The following is a 20,522-nucleotide window of genomic DNA, read 5'->3' on the forward strand; positions in this document are numbered from 1 at the left end:
TTTTTATTGAATATAAAAAAGATGAAAAGAATTTTGAACATATTTACAAATACAACACACATTTTTTTTTTTAAACTAACAAAAAAAACAAATACAAAAAAAAACAAAAAACATCCCTTTATACAAAGGATGCTCTTGCAGTATAAGAGAAACTACTGCATTTTAGTAAATATCTTAACAAGCTTTAACACTACACAATGGCACAGACAGACACTCCAAAAAAGGGACAAAATAGTGCATTCTAATAGGGGGGCTCTTTTATAACATTTTCATTTTGCATTGATGAAAATTTCAGTGGTCATATAGAAGGATATAGAACTGTAAAAAGGAAAGATAGCAGTAAAAGTCTTTGGGCTATAGAAAAGAGTAGGCAGGCAGAGTGCATATTGTTGAGAGTGAAGTTATTGTTATAGATTTTAAGTAGTTTGTCTCAAGTAATATATATTATTTTTATTGTGTAATGATTGATGCCAAAAAAAAAACTCTAAAAAGATGTCACATGGTACAATACATTTTATAAAACCTTCAGTACGAGAAAAGGCACAACCTGAATTTTTTTTTTTTTTTTGCATAAAGTCACCAGGTAAGAATAGAAAAAAGGAGGTAAGTCTTGGCATCTCCAAGGCAATGTTGACATCAGTATTAGAAACCATATGGTGATTTCCATAGAGCTCCAGTGACTCCTAAAGGTTTGCAAATGTCCAGTAGATAGTTATTGAATTCAAATGTGAGACAATCAGATAAAATGTTCATTAAGAGGATAGAAAAATAATAGCATAAATGTGTAGAATTACAAAACGCACACTTGATGCATCTAGCCTGTCGGATGTCAGATAAGATCAGCTCCATTCTCTTCTAGACTCACTGGAATTTGATTTCTACCCAAATGCACTCTCAAAATGTTCAGTTTGCTTTTGAGTCTTGTCAGATCTTGATATATTTCTTCTGCAGCTAACATTAATTACATTTATGCAGACAGAAGGTCTGCATTTAGTTACAAAAATAACAAAACTAAATTACCTACGAAAAGGGATATGCATTTACTGCAGCTAAAAATCCTTTACAATTGTTCTTTGACTTCTTTTATTACACTTGTTACCATGTAATAGCATGATATTATCTGGGGGGGGGGGGGGATACGCAAGATTTTGGAGTGTGTGTAAGAGGACATACAAATAAATGTCAATAATTAAAGCTTGGTTGACTAGTCTGCTTCTTCTCATGATTAAAATGACACTTCAGGTTAGTTTATAGGTAATGGTGCCGCCCTGTGGCCAGTATGTATATCAAGCTTGGTTAAAAGTGGTCCCAAAATTTCTAATGTTAATGGTGGTCCTATAAAAAAATAAAAAAATAAACAATGGGAGTGGCCTGCTGGAGGTAAACTTGAAAAAGAGAGAAGGCACACGTGACAGTATCCAAATGAACTTAGACGGCTGCATATTCAATATGTGGTCTTCAGAAATGATGAAAAGGTGGCCCAAGTGAATGGTCCAGAGTCCTCTTCTCCACAAATGTTCTTGACCTCCACAAAAAAGATAACTGGAGGTCCACATATTATTCCATACATTGACCTTCGTTCACATCCAGTTACATGAGCTCAGTAATAATTAAACTTGACTTTTTCTATGTCTCCAATCAGCGTCCTAGCCAAGAAGATCCCCACCATCTAATAGCAAAGTGACAAGACACAACATTAGATTCAGATTAACTTCAAAACTGAGTTTTAAAAAGACATTCTACGTGCAGAAGTTCATTTCTTTTCAGGCCCTTCAATGTGTATTAATTCTAATGGCAGAATCTGAATTTGTTGTTGTTGTTGTTGTTTTTTTTGTATTATTATTTTTATTTTTATTTTTTTTATTTTTTTGGGGGGGTGCACGCTTCATGAAAATAATACTGCTGAGGGTGACATCTAGCTGCAAAACGTATTTTCTTGGGCTGGGCATAAAATATTGATTTGTTGATTTTAATCAATTCTCATTTTCAACAACCGATATCGATTCATAAATCTCAAGAATCCATTAGTCATCCTGTTTTCACTTGATGAATGAACGGGACATCGTAGCATGCCTCCCATCCAATAAATTGCAATACTCTGTGTGCTTTTTTACTTCTGACATGAAACAAAGTCTCAGATTTCACTTTGCTTCCATTTTATTATGAGATTCAAAAACCTAAATACGGCCGCTCTGGCACAGCTCAGCTCAAGAGAAATGGTACATGAACTGATCTTCTCTTCCGCGTTAACACCAGGGGCCTGTACCATGAATACAGTTTAGCTGCCTATCCAGATAGGTTTAGGTTAGTTTGTGCTAATCCTGGGTTTTAGGTACCATTAAAGCTACACTGTGTGATATTTTCCCTCATCTAGCGGTGAAAAGGTATATGACCATCCAGTGAATAATAGTTACTGCTTTAAAGTAGTTTGGCTTTTAGAAGTGTTCATCTCCATAGTAATTTACCCTCCACGACTAATCTGATCCAGAGCAGGTTATGTTCTGGATAAGAGATCTCAAACTGAAATTGGATCAATCAGTTGTGAGCAAAGTGACACACTTCTGATGCAATGAAGTCACTCCCGCAGTTTCTACTCCAAATTAAAGGTCACTACATAGCAAATGGTTTTTAAAGACTAAAGCGTCTGGCTTTTAACAACGCTTATTTATAACAATAATAATTTTGAATGACTTAGATATAATTTATGTAATTATTATACCCTTAATCAATTACACATGTATCATTTTAGTTAATCAATCATTAGTTCAAATGAATATATAACGCTCATGCAAATAAGTTTTAAAATCAATAAACAAAGCTATAAAAATAACTAAATGTTCAATTCTGTCTGTATCAAATAAGCTAACTTCATGATTTTTACTTGCACTGACGTAGTGAGATTTTCTTTAAGTTGTCCTCTTTCATATTCAGCTTTTTTCTTCTTCCTGTGTTAACTTGTTTAAATTCTTAATATTATTCAATCATGTAATATTCTGCATAAGAGAGAAATTAATCTCACTGCTTCTCTCACGAGAAGGGAATCTCAGTCTCACAGCATGACACCATCATGGAACAGGCCACCGTTACAGAGCGAAATAAACATGAATGAGCATTTGAAAGTGTGTTAAAACGGCTAAAGTAGAACAGCTTGTAAACAATGTCACGTAACGTCATATTTACCTCAGAAAAACCTGTGTCCATAAACTCGTTAGTCAGCTAGAAAATTAACTCCAGGGGAGCATTTTGAATATTACATATTCATTATAATTTATAATGTTATTCAATATTTAATGCATGTTTGGATACATCTGGCAATTTTGTATGACAGCCACCATTTAAATGTTTATATTTCATATAACTTAATTAATATTAAAACATTAAAGGTGCACTATGCAAATTTCTGTCCACTGGAGGGCGCCTATTCAAAACAAATGCATAGTTTGATGACGCAAAGTTTGAGCGCAGCATCTTGGGAGATGTGGTCTTCACCTCCCAGCCGGTGGAAAATAGAACTCGGGCAGAATTCACGTTCATGCATGCGGTTATTAACGTTACTGTAGTGTAAAGCAGAGCAGGACTGAGTGTTGTGGAGCTGAGCACAGCTGCTGGAGTGATTGTTAAACAAATACCAGCCTCGCGAACACCAGGATTTTTATTATGACGGGACGGGACACAGTCGCCGGGCGCCTGCACTGATCCGCTCTTCCGGTTATGATTATGAGGTAATGCAGCTCTGTTTATCATATTAGATACATTTAAGTGTGTTGAAAATCGTGTTGACGTTACTCCGTGCGTTCACTAGTTCACACTGCTAAGAGTAAAGCGCTCCTGCCAAATAAAACCCAAAACCGAGGGTAGCGCAGATATGACGCAATTGACAGGCGACTTCCTCAATCGCTATGCTGAAATGCCCCTGTCCTTAGTTAAAATAGCAATTTCCTCACAATTTACAAATAGTTGGAAACATTTGGTATATTGTAGGTACTCAACTGTACAAAATATATAACACCGGCCTAGTGGTTTTTGGATATTTTACTGCAAAAATACTACATAGTTCACCTTCAAGTGTAATTTAAATGTTTGTAAACAAATCAGTTCATTTTACCTTCAATATTATGATAGGCTAATGTAGCCTAGTATGATGACCTCTGACTCCCATAATTTACAGCATTGGTTCAAATATTTGTTTTCCTTGAAAAAATGTGCCATGTATTGTACCTGATATATACCATAATAAATTTCCATGCAGTATGTTTTTTTTCCAAGCACATCCAATACCTGTAGCAATGATATGACTATGAAGACTCCAGCAACAATGTACAGATTGCGTGGAAGCCACTCCTCTAAGGCCGTCATGCATCCTTTCACATAAATGGTGTCGCTCCATTTAGCCTGAAAAATAAAACACTCTGCGTTATATCTATTCACAAAATAAGTGACATTAAATTACAGTAAAATTGATACAATTAATTAAAAAGCATTTTATTACAACTACATATCAGCAACTACCCTGTGCCACACATTAAAATATACAAGTGCAGGTATTCTGCTCTTAGAATATCATCCATTTCTCATTGCCAGTAGGGAACAGAAAGAGAATGATTGCAAGTGGAGATGCAATTTTCAAACTTACTGATATGGGTGCTGCCATCAGAATGGCGGCATAGAGACTTTAATTTCAGAAAATTTTACTACCGATATATTTTCTTGTACATGCAAGCTGAGAAGTGTTTATTCCACTTTCTGTAGCAAAAACTCACTGTACAACTTTAACATTTCTAGGGGAGCGTGTATCAAAAGCAGAACTTTTGTCAACAATGGTAAAGAAAAAAAATACTAGTACAACTGTCCAATATGCACTCACCGGTGTGCCAGTTGATCTAACATCATACCCACACTGCGTGTTCAACACTGTATCCTGTAAAGAGAAGTCACAGGTTCATAAAAATGAGGTCTACAATTAGTTTAAAGTCATTTACAATAGAAAAAAAGACCATGCATTAAGTCATTTAAACCAAAACCATACATAACCTGTGCCTAGGACAAAAAGCTTCAGGGTGAGTATTAGAGGTGTGTCGAGATCTCGTCGTGATATTAAAATGCGATGCTATATTTGTCATAGAGTTGAGATAGTGGCAAAACCTTTTACATTTTATTGTTGTCTTTTACAGCATATGACATTTATAGAAAGTAGAAATTAAGTGACATTCATTACAAGATGATTAGAGTAGGGCTGTCACAATTCCTCAATTAAATTCAAATGCCTGATTTTTTTTAAATCCTTTATTTAACCAGAAGTGGTTCCAGGATATAAACCCTTTAAAAATCATAATATAGCATGGCATAGAGCTATAATTTATTAAACCTACACTAACACAGAATAATAAACCAGTATGTTTCTTAATATGCAAATTGTTGTTCATTGCGATTTCAAAATAAAGGTTCAAACATTCCTTTTGAGCATTCCTTTTGATGTCCATATGTTCTTGTTCATAGAATTACAGTGGCTGTAGCATTTCTATCGCAAATAAGTGGCCAAATATTAAAGATTAAGTGAACAATTTAATTAAATGTTGTTTGTCCAATATTAAACAAGGATTTGGTCATTGGTGCACTCTGCATGCATTTGTTATAATGGCACAAAGCAATAATTGAATCAATAAGTTGATTGTTTATAATATAATGTATATTACATTATGTATTATAACAGTTTTGATCAATAAAACCATAAGATTACTTGCTTACTTTGTCTTAATTATTATTGCCTCATTGTTATTATACATGTAGTTTAGGTCACTATAACGTCTATTCTTGGGGGGGGGGGGGGGGGGGGATTTGATTACTCAATTAAATCAAAATGGAAGACTGATTACTCATTTAGCAAAGTAACCGTTAGTGACAGCCCTAGATTAGCTAAATGATAAATAAAATGCACATTAGTCGAATAAAAGAGTTTTTACAGACATTTTTGTCATTGAAGATTTCTTAAATATAGTCTTGTCTTCTCGTGAACCCAATATTGTATATCGTATCGTCTCCCCTCATGAGCTAAGTGTTGTCACACCCCTATTCAGTATCCCAAACACAAATAAAACCCCACAAATAAAATAATTCCCTAACACAAGGAAAATTAATTAAACTATTTGCAAATAAAGGAGAATGTCATGATGTTTACAAAAAAAATTGAGATAGAGTAGATAGTAACCAAGTTGGCAGATTGGCTTGATGCACAAAGAAATAAAATAATGATTTTGGGGGAAACAGCTTTCAGTTCACCCTCATGTTGTTCCAAATCCACATAACTTTTTTTTTTCATTGAATTTGGAAAAATGCATTGGTTGATCCATGCAATTATAAAGTACATTCTGCAAAATTTCAAAGAGATATGGGTTTTGAATGACATGAGGTTAAACTTAAAGCATTTCAAGGCCACAAAAAGCAAAGAAAGTCTTCAACGTGTTCGGCCTTCGACTTGAAAGCATGTGTTCTTTAAAAACTGTATTTTTTTGGGGATGAAAATATCTTTTATCTGTGGAGGGCTGTTGTGAAGGAGAGAGGAACCTACAGCAGGGTCGCTGATGCAGCAGGAAAAGGGTACTCCACATTTCTCTCTGCTGTGGTGACTCTGTGAGCAGTTAAAATATACATTCAGGTTCCAGTCGTTGGGATCTTTAGCTCCACAGCAATGATTCTGTGAATAAAACAAAACGAATGTTCAGAACGTTTTTGATAAAACCCTGCAGCAGGAGAGGTGAGTTAGCACTGTGCTAAAATCAATAATATTTTAAAATGCAAAACATTTATTTGTGAAAACAGATATAAATTCAAAACAAAGTAGTGCTATCAAATCAAGTAAACGCATCCAAAATAAAAGTTTGTGTTTACTAGGGATGTCAATTTACACAAATTCCCATGGTTGATCGTCATTTAAATTAATAATTAATTAATCTATTAATCATTAGCCTTAATACTGCAACATTTGTCCACAGCAGTGGCTTTTAGCTGACAGCATGACGACATGTTGCTCAAAACACTGTGTTCCTCACCATATAAAAGAGAAGAGCCTACACACAACATTTATAGAGGCCTATGATTGAGACTGTCATATTACATAACTGGGTACATGCGATTCGGTGCAATGCACCGAATCCAGGATTCGGGTTCGGATTCGGCCGAATATTGGGCTTTTTGACTGGATTCGGTTTCTGCCGAACCTTAGAATTTTTTTCCACCGAACCGAACCCGCTTGCACTACGCGATACTGGTAGAACATGATGCCGTGGTTGATTATGGCAACGTGTTTACTAGGTGGACCATTCGAATGCAGTAAGCTGTGAGAGAGTGAAAATGGAACTTGTGAACAGAAAGTGTTGTTTGGCAGTACTTTCAGTCACAAGAAGGCAATTCAAGTTGAGCTAAGTATGTTCAATTTGCAATGCCGATTTGTCTCGTGGTGGCATGAAACCCTAAACAATAGCCGTTGGATGTCCGGATCGCGAACGAATCGTTCTTTTTAACCTGATCTTTTTAGTGATCCTTTCCTCTCCTATAGCTCTCCTATATCTCTCCTATAGCTCAAACAGTAGAGCATGGCGCTAGCAACGCCAAGCTCAATTCCCAGGGAAAGCAAAAAAAAAAAAAAAAAAAAAAAAAAAAAAAAAATCACAATAATGTAAACTGTGTACCTTGAATGCAATGTAAGTCGCTTTGGATAAAAGCGTCTGCCAAAAGCATAAATGTAAATGTTAATGTAGTGATCCGGTCGAACCAGTTCACCAAATCGGACTGAATCGTTCTAAAAGGTTCGCGTCTCAAATCAGCGCTGATCTCACAAGTTACTATAGTTACTCACTTTCTGACATGAGTGACAGTCCCTCAGACTAGAAATAAACTAATATCTTGAAGTATATGTTGTAACTCCAACAGTTCACTGAACTGAGACATGTTTTGCTGTGAGAACCGGTGAGCTGAGATACTGCATGCATGATAGCGTCGTCTTGAACCAAACTGTTTCTCTCGGAGTGGGACGGCTGCTGTTTCTCTCGGAAAACTGATGCTGATAATAATTGAGCACGGGTGAACCAAGGATTTGTGTAAGTTTAGGTTATGTCAATGTACGTTTATTTAATCTGTGTAAAACATCAGTGTTTGCACGACAGTGGCTGTATTGAGTGCTTTTGCAAAACATGAATTAAAAAACGTATCCAAGATGACGATGATTACAATATTAATTATTACTATACTAAGTTTTAATTACAAATACTTTACATGAATGTGTTTGAATGTATTTTCATCCGCCGGTATGATAGAAATGACGTCATTACGTAAGGACGTAAAAGAAGCGGTGATCCGGGTTTTTTGTGCATGAAGGAATCTACACACAGCAATACGGCACAGTCATCCTGGCATAATGTTGCCTTTTTTTTTAAATTAAAATTAAATTAAAAATACACAGCTGTGGACGTTGTTTATGTCATTAATGTGTTTACTGTGATAATGGAGTGAGGATGGGAGTTGGATTCGGTATTCGGTTTCGGATACGGCAGAATCTTAACCAGTGGATTCGGTATTCGGCCGAACCTCAAAAATCTGGATTCGCCCCTGGATTCGCCCCTTTAAGGGCACTGAGAAATTCGAACACATATACACCGACAGCGGCATTCGACGCCTGTCCGCTAGGGATGGCTCGATACCACAATTTTGGCTTCGGTACGGTACCACAATCTTGTATTTAATAAATAAGAAATAATAAGTAGACTAGATCGCGGAAGCCATCGCTTTCATCATGAACTGGAGCGCGTCTCAAATAAACTGAAACTCAGCAGGCTTGCCTCACAGACATGAGGAATATGTAGCCTAATATGTGTAGAAACGAAAAGATTTAAGCACATAGTGCAGTGTTCAGAACTCACACGGTAAACAACCAGATGATCACGGCGATGGGCATAAGCGGGATGTTAAAGTTTAAGGGATTTTTTTTTTTTTTTTACCTTCTACTGAATATGATCCGGTGCAAGCACATTTTAAACAGCACTTATTCACACACGGAAATTTGTGAATAAGTAATTTTGTCGTTTTCTCTAATGCATTCAAAAACATCTTGTAGTGCTTACCTGCTTGTAGTTATCAGTATACTGTTATATTCTATTATATGATTTTGTCATTTCACACGGTGGCCAATTTAAATGTTACCAACTAAATGAGACATACTGAGTTTACAATAGTGTTGTGCCAAGTTTTTTTTACGTGAATAAAGGCAAATAGATTTGCACACTTTGCTTAATCACTGGTCTAGTCTGTTAAACTTGTTAGAAGTTCTCGTTTCTAATATGCCCTCGTAGCCTATTTTTTCCCTCATCAAAACCGAATACCATCAGTGGTTGTACATCAAGAGCAGGAACAGTTTTTGTGCATTTTGTTTCGCGATCTGACCGGAACAAATAGAAAGTCTCTGCAACGGCGTTAAGCGTTAGATTAAAGCGCTCGTCTGTGTGAAGACTGCACGAGCCGCGAGAGAAATCTGCTCCACTGATAACAGCGGCAACAAGTGCCAGATCGCCTCTTATTTAACAAACGAATGAAATGATACTCTTCTAGTTAACCAGAGATGTTTTGTTTGTATTAGTTAGGTTAATCCGTGAAGCAAGATGTTTTAAAAAAGTGGTGGGGACATGTCCCACCTGTCCCACCCGCAAATTACGCCTATGAGTTAAAAAAATTGGTTGATTGACGCCAATCGGACGTTCATGTTTTTTTCCGTCTATTTGAAAGTTAGGCTAATAAACATGTTGCATATACGGCCTGATTATGTCATTTTTTTAAAGTTACATAAACTGCTTTCAGGAGTTTTTGACCGGCATATCATCAAAATGTCCGGAAAATGAAACCTCTGCCGGTCACTCTGACCGGCACCATTTTTTTCTAGCGGAAACTCTGGTACATACTGATTTCACCCTGTGCTACCAGATACACTCATCTACAGCTCTTCTGTCAGAAGTTGATTCAAAATGGAGCTTGCGCGGATATAATGTTCACGTTTGCCTGGTGTGAGATACCTGAGACACGGCGCTGAGCTTCAGTCCGGTGTGCGACCCCCTTTAGGCACAATCGGCTTAAGAACGTGCATATAAACGCACTCAAAGTGTTCTTTTCCTCTCTAGGCAGGTATTTTTTTTAGGTTTATTTATCAAAATGTTCTTTTATATATTTGTGTGATGTTCTGTGCTTCGATCGCAGCTTTTAAATGTTATGAGAGAACGGTTAATTTACGAATGTGTAGTGTAGCCTAGTTTTGATCACTTTATTCAAAGTGGTGGCTGTGTGTGCCGTGTGTATAGTAAAATAAAAATAGTCTTAGCCTCCTACTGACTAGTGTCCTGCCCTTCCCAACCCGTTTATACCGTTTATTTTTTTCCTGGGTCTATGGTTTACACACACATAGATGATTCGACTATCGGTCGACCATAAAGAGATTCGAAAATTCTGATTCGAATGTGTAAATCCTTAGTCGGGGCCACCCCTAATATATATATATATACACACACACACACACACACACATAATAGTAAAAAATAGTAGTGTGAATAGCAAAGCATAAAGTTTGTTTTTAACACGTTCACCTCTACTATGTATGTGGTGGTATGCAAGTTAAGTAAACAGAAAGCATTAATTTTAATAAATGAGAATTGGTATACATTTAAAAACTCTCTCAGACTTACCAGCTTCTGGAGAGAATCGATCAAATTCTGCAGATCAATGTCTTCCCTGTAGGCCTTCACATTGGTCAAGAAGAATTCGTTGATCCACTCCCTAACTTGGCTCTGGAACACAAATGCTAATACTGCAGCCGTCAGCTCCAGGAAGAAGATGAAGCCAATTACTCCAGAGAACTGAAAGGAAAAAGTCAAGAAACAAGGTAACTCAAAGAGCAGCATTTGACAGTGTAAATACAATTTGTGTTTTTTTTTTGTCTGAGAAGTAATTACATTCAACATATCATGAAGTTCTTAACTTGTACAGGTCTGGCACTGCAAGGCATGCAAAAATGACCAGCAGTGATTGCACCTCATTATTACATCAAAAAGGTGAGAACTTACAAACTTAAGGAGGCAGATGTTTTCCCGGAGTGCTCCGACACACCCAGCAAATCCCAAAACGAAAGTGACTGTGCCCACAACAAGCACCCCCCAAACTGGGTCAAAACCATGTAGACGTGTGACTTGCGTCAGATCTGATAAAACACCCTGTGGGTAAATCAAGAAAGGAAGCTATTTTTACTATTTGTTTTTCTCTGAGCCACTTAAAACACTTTTACAGCCACAAAAACTCATTTTTAAAAAATCAAGTAGAAACCGTAGTACAGAGTAGAAAAATATTTTTTTAGGTGATTTTCATGTGTTCACACTTGGCAGATTTAGTATGGTTAAAGCAAAGATTGTTCTGTGAAGCGTGGTTAATTTGAATAAGTGTGAACTGTGAACGCCGCCATCCGAGCCATACGAACCTAGTATGTGTGAGATGAAGGGATTTCTGACACTGTTTTGACACCTTTACACCTTTATAAGCTCTTCACGATGCACATACAGCAAATGCATTTAGCGCGGCACAAGTTTCATCCCAAAATATATACATCATAAAAGCTGTTTTAAGGCATCTTCAGGTTCTGTATTAAAATTATTTATTTGAATTCTTTTTTTTGGGTCTGGACCAAAAGAACCAAGAGGACTGAACTACAAGTGTGAACACACCCTTAAAAGAATAGATAAAGGAAATTTCACAGACGCATCTACTCACCTTTTCACTCCAGGCCCAGAAGCCAATTGCAATGAATGCTGTTCCAGCTAACTGAAAAGCAGAAGAGGTTTAAGAGACATTAGGAAATGTTGCATTAATCATAATCAAGTTCAGACAAAGTGGTGTTACGTCATGAAAGTGCAGACTCGTAGGAAGACAGCGAGGGTTTAGGGTGCCATTTCAGACAGGACCTAAGTGTGTGGTGTGACAAGTCTCTAGAACACCAAGCAACAGACACTTCTACTTGGAATATTTTTTATTTTTTTAAATACACAGTTAAAACTTTGGGGTCGGTAAAAAAAAGAGTCTCTTACTCATCATGGCTGCAATATATTGCAGTGTAAAATAACTTATTTATAATTTTCATTTTAATATATTTTAAACTGTAATTTTTCCTGTGATAGAATTCCACAAATGTTCTGCTTAGCATATTTCTTCTCGATGAATATAAAATTCAAAAGAACTGCACTTATTTTATATTGAATTGTATTGAATTTTGTAACATTATAGCTCAAATGTCTTTACTGTCACTTCTGATCAAATAATGCATCCTCTTTTATAATAAATATATTAACTTTTTTTAAATCTCACTGACATGACCCCACACTTTTGAATGGTAGTGTATAAAATGTGTGAACATGCTAAAGATATTAATTTATTCAGTTGTATTCAAAAGCTTGGAAAATAAAGACTTACACTTCTAATTTATATCTAAAACAGGGCATGATAGCACAGTATGCAGTAATAACAAAACTTGTTTCTCAGGAACCATGTTCAATTTCAAAAACAGGAAAATGGGTTAAAAGCTGTTATCTGGCATAACCACTAAAACTCCTCCCATGCTTCCTTATACAGGACACCACAAATTATTGCAATAGTATGTTAGCGTAAATCTGTTTCCTGTTGTCGTAAATATGGAATCCTGGCATCATTATGCTCTCTGACTTTTTCTCCTGATATATAAAGGTTAAGCGGGGGGGGGGGGGGTGTCAATGCAGTCAGAAAGTGTGAAACATCTGTGCACACGGTGGAAAACTAAGTGGGGCTCGTCTGCAGATCATGTTATCTGAGCAAGAGTGGCATAAAAGATAGGCAGGGCAGACAGTACTGGGCATTATCTAAGGTCAGAACAGGAAGGATGGCCATTTAAACACGATTTGCAGATGAGGGCATGTTTGTGTGTGATTGTGCATGCGTTTATATTAAAATAAAACATTTGTCATCAACTTACCCAAAAGATAATATTGTAGCTGAACATGAGGTATTTGTAGCAACAGCTGACCTCTGCATTTTCATATCTGTAATAGTGCATCTTCTTCTGTAGCATAAAGGAAAGGACATTTGAGATTAAGCCATTAAAACTTAAAATCTGCATTAACAAAAGTTGAAATACATGGGGATGCTTATAAGTGTTAAACTAATGTTGATCTGATAAATTCACCAAAAATTATATCACATCCTCATGATTAATCAATTGCACAAGAGTTGAATTACAAAATTCGCCCGCATCTTATACAGCCGCCGGTAACACTGGGAAGAATCTCTATAGTACACTTGAGGTTATGACAGCAAAGAGAAATTTCCAACTAAGAGCATAAACTTCCCTTTTCTTAATGCAAGAAGACCCTCCCTTCCTGGACGGAGTTTGAACTAAATATTGTAAAAGATAAAAATTCACTTTATTTGCAGTAAAATGTTGCATCCTTTACTTTCTTATAGGCCCCAAATCTGGGTTCAAACCAAAACAGGAACATTAAATAATTTTAAAATGAAAACTAAACAAAACAATAACAAAACTTGCACACACAAAAAAACAAAACAAAAAAAATGTGTTTACCTGCATGTTGTTACCTTTAATCAACACTGCTGAAATGTAAATATGTTGTTAAATGGTTGAATATTAATCTTATTAAAATAATCTGAGGGTGTATTACCAAGCCAATATTTTAAGTCAGTGGGTTCTGCTGATAAAAATGTTTGGGAATTCCTGCATCTACCTTATACATTCACATCCAAAAATCTTGATCATTAAAAAGCACTACTTAATGATCCATGAAACCCTTCATAATAAAACATTTGCCTGTCACTAATCTGCAGTATACAGAAAACTAAATGAGAATCTGCTGGCTCACGAACGCTTTCCTAATACTTCTTCCTCTTCACGTAATGTTAGCTAAGTGGCTAATGTTAGTTGATTAGCAAAGTTGTCAGTTCACACTTTAAAACCAGCTGTCAAGGAAACTTCCAGTCTTCCATAACAGTGGGGGTTTCAGTTAGAAGATGTTGCCAAGTTAATGCAGGGAACAATGTAGTTTAATATATATATTGTTTAGCTTATACGGTAAACATAAGAACAATGCTAAGAGCTAACTTAGATATCTCAACATAGCTAGCCAACTTTATCCCCTCACAACTTGTTAAAACCAACTATTTACTCACAGTTACCAAGTAAATATATAAATAATATACCGATGTATAAAATCTTTATAACGACTATTTAAAATGCAGCCACAGTTTAATTGATTTACTTGGGAGGAGAGTGCGCTGTGGGTGAAACGAAATGCTCGACAACTGAAGTCTGTGTAAAATATACAATTTAAACGTATAAAGTAGAGCCGTGTATTATCAAGCAAATAACTCAATGTTAAGAAATAAGTAAATAAACAAGCAGTTATAATGTGTGATCTAAAAGCGCTCACCTCTTTGTTTATGTCACACAACGCCTCCGCCTGGTAGAGTTTGAAAAAGAAAGGAAAAAACTAACTCTTACCCACCCCACACATGAATGCAAGACTTTGTGAGTGAGCGTGAGAAAGACACGCCCGAGTAATGTTCATTAAAAAAACACTACCAAATCTTTTTCACGATTTATTTACAAGGTATCCGCTTATCTATTTTATTAGATATGCAAATATTGAATAAAGCGACGTTAAATTATTCGAACAGAATATCTAGAGTGTGTGTAGAGAGAGTAGACTATTTTCATAATATCTAGTGTTTTATTTTGTATTTTATTTTTTATATACTGTTTAAATAATAAATTAAATGTATAAAATAATTAACGTTCAGGCTAATTCTGCCACATCCGCTGCTGCTCTGTCGTGAATTGTGTAAACAGGAAGAGACAAAGGGGTTAAAGGGTTTGCTCATGGGTTTGCTATGCAATTGAATAAGACATCTCTTTTTTAAAAGATATTTTATTCTTGTATTATTTCCTCTGTAGAGGACACATTTATTAAGAAAGTGTAAAGACATGTAAAGACATAAATTGGCAAAAAAAAAAGAGTTTATTATTCACCAATCAATATTTAGCTTTCAAGCTTTTTATCCAAACTATATATGATGAAAGATATAACAAAATTATTTGATAGGCCTATACCATTTTACGTCATGCAATATGCATGTAAATGACATCTAATTTGTATACTGTGCTCTTGGGGCAACATATAATAAAAAATTAAAAAAAAGATGTGTAAAATGGGAGTGATAATTGGGAGCATTTTCATAAGAATATCTCATATTTCATAACAATATTGATATAAAATGTCTTTCCCTCACTTTTGTGTCTCTAAAATGCCTGACATGCCTTGTGTCCTCTGCAGATATCACATATAAAATCAATTCCCAGTCATATTCTGATTTTTAACCCCATAACATTTTCTATTTGAAAATTAGAACAATTTAAATGATAATTGCAAAATATGTTCATATTTTCCATATGAGTGATACATTTGTTCATTCAATCTAAGAAGAGGGGGTTGTCATGGTTACACCTCCAAGTATCGAATGTGCTCTTGACGGGTATATTGTTAGAGAAATTTGCTAAAATGTCCTCTACTGAGAAGAAAAAATCCATTGCTTGGTCTCAGGAGGATATAATACACATAACGTTTTGCTAATGCATGCAATAAAAACTGTATAGTTCCATCCAAGAGGAACAGAATAACAAAAAGCACCATTTCCTCCACCTTTTTTTGAAGTGTTTTTTCAAAGAAAATGCCAAACATCCTGCTGTATTGTGCATTGTGAGACAACATCCCAGAACATGCAATGTAATAAAAACAGATCAGTACATCTTTAACTGTTGAAATACACTTTCAGTCATTTGTAAAAGCCAATTCACACTGCAGACTCCAACCAATGGCAGATACACTTCGGGATCTGTTGGCGTTGGTCAGTTTATGTTCCATCACTTTTTGTCAGGTCGGGGAATGTCTGAAAGTGACACACTGTAATCTGGTGATTGTCTGAATCATTTGGTGTAGTGTGACCTGGCATCAAAAGATTACTGGGTTAGATGAATGTACAGACACATATAAATGCAAAAAAATTATCCACCAGCACATAAAATACTAGCCCGTACTACTCCATACCAGTGTAGATGTGTAAGGAGTGAGAATGTGAATGCTTGTTGACCAGACTTTTGGAAAATACTTCTACTGTCCGAAAACTCCACCTGGCCTCAGGCCGGTTACACTGTGACTTATTTTGTTCTGAGAGAGACAGGAATGCTTATATAGAAGGGAGTTCTCTTCCTTTGGGAAGAGAACATGCTGTTGGCAGGCATAGTAGAGGAAAAAAGAGTGTGGAGACATCTCCAACAGATAAAGGAGACATATTTCAGTTACCACCAGGGAACCATGAAAGCACACCAACAGCTTTTCATCATACTCCTGCAAACCAGATGTGAAACCATGGAGATTACTTTGCACCTTGTCAACTTTGATATTGGGTCATGTTGTTTTGTATAGTTCCAGAGCTTTCTTATTTATAGATTAAGAATTCAAAAGTACAATAAATAGGTCTTGATCATGAAAGCCTTTCTACTACAGAGCCAAAACCCATTAGTGCTGGTTCCACCCTTCTTCAAAACAATCGCTCCTGTTGGTTGATCAAAGGAGCTGCAAGCAGACAAAGTCCTTCCAGTTTATGCAAAGCACTTATCTCCTCTTCCTGTTATATCACTGTTTCTAAAAACACCACAACACCACACTCACAAATAAAAAACGAATAAAAAAAGTTAACCATGCACGATGTAAAAGCAGCTGGTGTAGATTACACCAGAAACGAATCTTAGTGTTTTTCAGATCACACTGTAAAAAAATTGTGTTGTTTTTTGTTGGTTTAACTTAAAAAAAATAAGTAACCTGGTTGCCTTAAAATTTTGAGTTTATTGAAATTAAAAATTTGAGTTGATACAATGAAGGAAAATTGTTTAATAAATAGAAACTCAAAATATTTTTGTATCTGAACCACATAAAAAAATTGATAAATCATGAAAATAGCACAATTTGGCATGTTTCACTGCATCATCAGAAATAACACACACACACAATTACCCAATATGCTTACAAAATCTTTTAATAATATTTTAATAAAGGTTGTCGAATCTCAAAAAATGTTCATTGTATTAACTCAAATTTTTAATTTCAATGAACTCAAGATTTTAAGGCATCCAGGTAACTTTTTTTCGAAATAATTTTTTACAGTGCAGAAAAGTGAGAGAATCAAACTATTTCACCACATGGATGAAAGAAACACTCTCTTATGCATATTATACCATGGTTTTCTGGAATTGAGGTTATCCATGCATTAAAGAAGTACAAAAACCTATAGCAATATATATTGAACAATTGTATGAAATCTGACATTTGACAGAACATTAGGGGAAAAAACATCTTTATTTAAATGCAAGTGCAGCAATTAATTGAAGTCAAAAAAGATGTCTGTACACACTGCTGCATGATTTTTTAAGAGACTATTAAATAAATAGCAAAAATGAAGATAAATAAGATCAAAGCCTGTTTAATTAGTCTGAAAACATCACCTTGTTACTTTCAGATCAGATAAATAATTATTGTTTAGGCATAGCCTTATAGTCAATAAATACATTGAATAAATAGTCATAAATAGATTGCACGATTCAGCCATACGCATGGTTGTCCTCAGGCGAGTGGTTGTTGAGTCCTTCTCCCTGCCACCAGTCTCCTTGCAGTTCTCCCAGGATCTCCTGCAGCGACAGGGCTGGCAGCTCAGGCAGAGGCCTGTGGTGAATCCCGCTTTCCTCTTGGCTCTCCATCCTCGGAACTTCCGGTTTGTCTACAATATAGTAAGAGCTGGAAGCTGGAGGAGTGCCCTCCGAACCGCCCACCCAGCAACCCGAGTCTGGGGTAACAGGGGTCAGGGGCTGAAGGCTGTTGTGTTTTCCAGATGGAGAGTAAAAATATCTCTGGATGGAGCTGGTATTGCAGGCATAGGCATCAAGGGAATATGAACTCCACGTGGAGCTCATAGGTGACCTCCTGTCATACCTCGCTGCCCAGTTAGGGGGCATCTGATGCCCTGGGCTTAGAAGAGGAGGGCTGCAATGAGTGTTCATGGCTCTGGCCTGATGGTGTCCGTATGAAGGGGTGCCGTAGCCAGAATCATCACTGACAGACATGGAAGATGGAGTGTCACATCCATAAAGGCCATCCCTTTCCATCTCTTCCTTAATATGATCAGGGTACGCAGTTGGTGAAGTGCATAAAGGCCCAGTGACCGCACCAGACTTGCCGGCCTCCATGTTATAAGAGTATTGTACCGGTGAATTCTGCGTGGCACTGTAGGCTGACAATGGCGAGTCAGATTGCAACAACGGTTTATTTCCACCCTTGCATTTCAACGTGCGAGCCCTCCTATTCTGGAACCATACCTATTGCACATGGAGACATCAAGATATAAAGGGTCAGCCTCATAAGAATACAGTTGATAGATTAGACTCAACCATCTAGTGTATACAGATAAGAGCTTTCCTGTCAAAAGATTCCAGTTAATCATTGTGAGATGACACGGAGCTACGGTGGCATAAAGTCGGGATGGTTATCTATGCCTGGTATGTCTATTGTTTACAGGCTGTATGGTCTCTAAACTAAACAGCAGATAAACACAAAGACGCTTACGTCATGTCAGATATTGATAGTGGTATCTGACAGCAAACAGTATGTTTTCACATAAGGCCTTATTAGCATATCACATCACCTGTTGTTATGCGTATCTGGTGAAATTGAACATGCGTAAGAGATACAAAAAGGGGTTGTTTCCTTATTTACATAAATAAAGAAATAGTTCACACAAAAATGTCACACAAAATGTTTTTTGTCCATAGAATGAATATGGGGCCAAAAGTTTTTTTAGACCCCACTGACTTTCAATATATGGATAAAGATAATCGGGGAAACGTCAAAATATATTCTTTAGTGTTCCACAAAACAAAGAAAGTGATTTAGGTTTGGTACGACATGAGGGTAAATGATGACAGATTTTATTTTTTGGGGTGACCTACCCCTTTAAATTCGAGTGATTTCAGTGTACATAAAGTGCCATAAGACACCGTGACCCACCTGTATGCGAGACTCTGGCAGTCCAGTAGTTTGGGAGAGACTTTCTCTGAGGCTGATTCCTGGGTAAGGATCTGTCTCAAATGTGGCACGCAGAAGCTCAACATGTTCCTTTGAGAAACTTGTCCTTTTCCTGCGACTTGCACTCCTTGATACTGTACTTCCAGATATTTTAGCAGATGTATCTATAAAAAAAAACGATCAAAATTAGTCAAAATACTGTTGTCATGATTGTCAGTGAACAAACTCATATTAAAAGCAAACATCAGTGAAATGAATGAATACTTTCTCACAATCATAATAATATATGCGACAGAAGAATAGTAACAGTGTCTGACCCATTAAAAATGTCACCATTCAGCACGCTTACCAATTCTGTTGTCTTTCCACATGTTGTGCCACCACTGGTTGAACCCTCAAAACTGCTGAAGAGTATGAAGGTCTGTCTTGTTTGATACTCCTCAGGGATTTGATTTTTGACCCCTGCAGCACTGTTTTATACCTGTACCTATCCCATGACCCCCCTTTCACCCCCACCCCCCATTAGAAGTGCTTAAAGGTGAAATAGGAATGAGATGAAGGCCCAAGCCATTAAAAACACCATTATCAACAACAACAAAAAAGTTGCATCTCTTTCAATTGGGTTTGACAACATTGAAAAGTTTTCTTTCCAGATCTTTTTATTTAGTCAGATCTTTGAAATGCATGCGATTTATCTATGTTTATCTGTAGTTATTTTATTATTTGATTGGAACATATATATATATACTTTCCATTTTAAATATATATGAAATTGTATATTTATATTCTTAATATGTACATCATAAAGACATATTAAAGTTTTCAGCTTTGCAGTTTGGATATTGTCACAATGACATTAGCTGTAAATCAGTGGTAACATAACTTAAAACAGCAGAATGCAATGAAATATTATTTTGTTGTTTTATATTTTATATTCCTGTATACAAAGGATAAAACTGAACACAGATTGTACCAAATAAATATATATATATATATATATATATATATATATATATATATATAACATCTGTTTCAAAACTATTTATATAAGTAAACACTATAAAAATAAATACAGACTGTATGTTAATACAGAAGGCTTCTTGTGCATTAATCAATCATATAATATAGAATTGCACTTATTGGAAAAGTGTGTAAATAGTTGGTGTCATTTCCCGTAATTGCTTTTCATTCAAGCATTGTAATCAGTAAAACAATAGACTCAATAAAATATTAACCAACAAAGACATTAACAACATAAGTTTAAGCAAAAGGCTGTGAATGGATATCTCTTTGTGTCATCAGATCTCTTTTCAAAAGAAACATGTTTTG

The 20,522-nt window shown here is 36.1% G+C and overlaps 2 protein-coding genes across 2 annotated transcripts; both read right to left on the reverse strand.

Annotated features, from left to right (window-relative positions):
- Positions 1–1,351: 1,351 nt before the first annotated feature.
- Positions 1,352–14,606, reverse strand: tspan14 (tetraspanin 14). The gene is made up of 9 exons (XM_067421687.1): positions 14,493–14,606; positions 13,025–13,111; positions 11,794–11,844; positions 11,097–11,243; positions 10,719–10,889; positions 6,566–6,691; positions 4,865–4,918; positions 4,279–4,392; positions 1,352–1,669 (listed from the first exon to the last, which is right to left on the reverse strand). The coding sequence occupies exons 2-9, from the start codon at positions 13,103–13,105 to the stop codon at positions 1,601–1,603; spliced, it is 813 nt and encodes a 270-aa protein (XP_067277788.1). The 5' UTR covers positions 13,106–13,111; positions 14,493–14,606; the 3' UTR covers positions 1,352–1,600.
- Positions 14,607–17,716: 3,110 nt separating this feature from the next.
- On the reverse strand, positions 17,717–19,564 carry mxtx1 (mix-type homeobox gene 1). Its single transcript, XM_067420617.1, has 3 exons — positions 19,543–19,564; positions 19,176–19,357; positions 17,717–18,487 (listed from the first exon to the last, which is right to left on the reverse strand). Exons 1-3 carry the CDS (start codon positions 19,562–19,564, stop codon positions 17,717–17,719), a joined length of 975 nt encoding a protein of 324 aa, XP_067276718.1.
- Positions 19,565–20,522: the final 958 nt, after the last annotated feature.

Source organism: Pseudorasbora parva, chromosome 17 (genome assembly GCF_024679245.1).
Source record: "Pseudorasbora parva isolate DD20220531a chromosome 17, ASM2467924v1, whole genome shotgun sequence".
Taxonomy (NCBI): Eukaryota; Metazoa; Chordata; class Actinopteri; order Cypriniformes; family Gobionidae; genus Pseudorasbora; species Pseudorasbora parva.

Coding starts and splice junctions, on each gene's coding strand:
- tspan14 (XM_067421687.1), bottom strand. CDS start 13,105: ATGCACTATTACAGATATGAAAATGCAGAGGTCAGCTGTTGCTACAAA. Junction 11,845..13,024: donor GCTACAATATTATCTTTTGG/GTAAGTTGATGA, acceptor TCTGCTTTTCAG/TTAGCTGGAACAGCATTCAT. Junction 4,393..4,864: donor TTAGATCAACTGGCACACCG/GTGAGTGCATAT, acceptor TTTATTTTTCAG/GCTAAATGGAGCGACACCAT.
- mxtx1 (XM_067420617.1), bottom strand. CDS start 19,564: ATGTGGAAAGACAACAGAATTG. Junction 19,358..19,542: donor GTGGAAAGACAACAGAATTG/GTAAGCGTGCTG, acceptor TTTTTTTTATAG/ATACATCTGCTAAAATATCT. Junction 18,488..19,175: donor TGCCAGAGTCTCGCATACAG/GTGGGTCACGGT, acceptor CATGTGCAATAG/GTATGGTTCCAGAATAGGAG.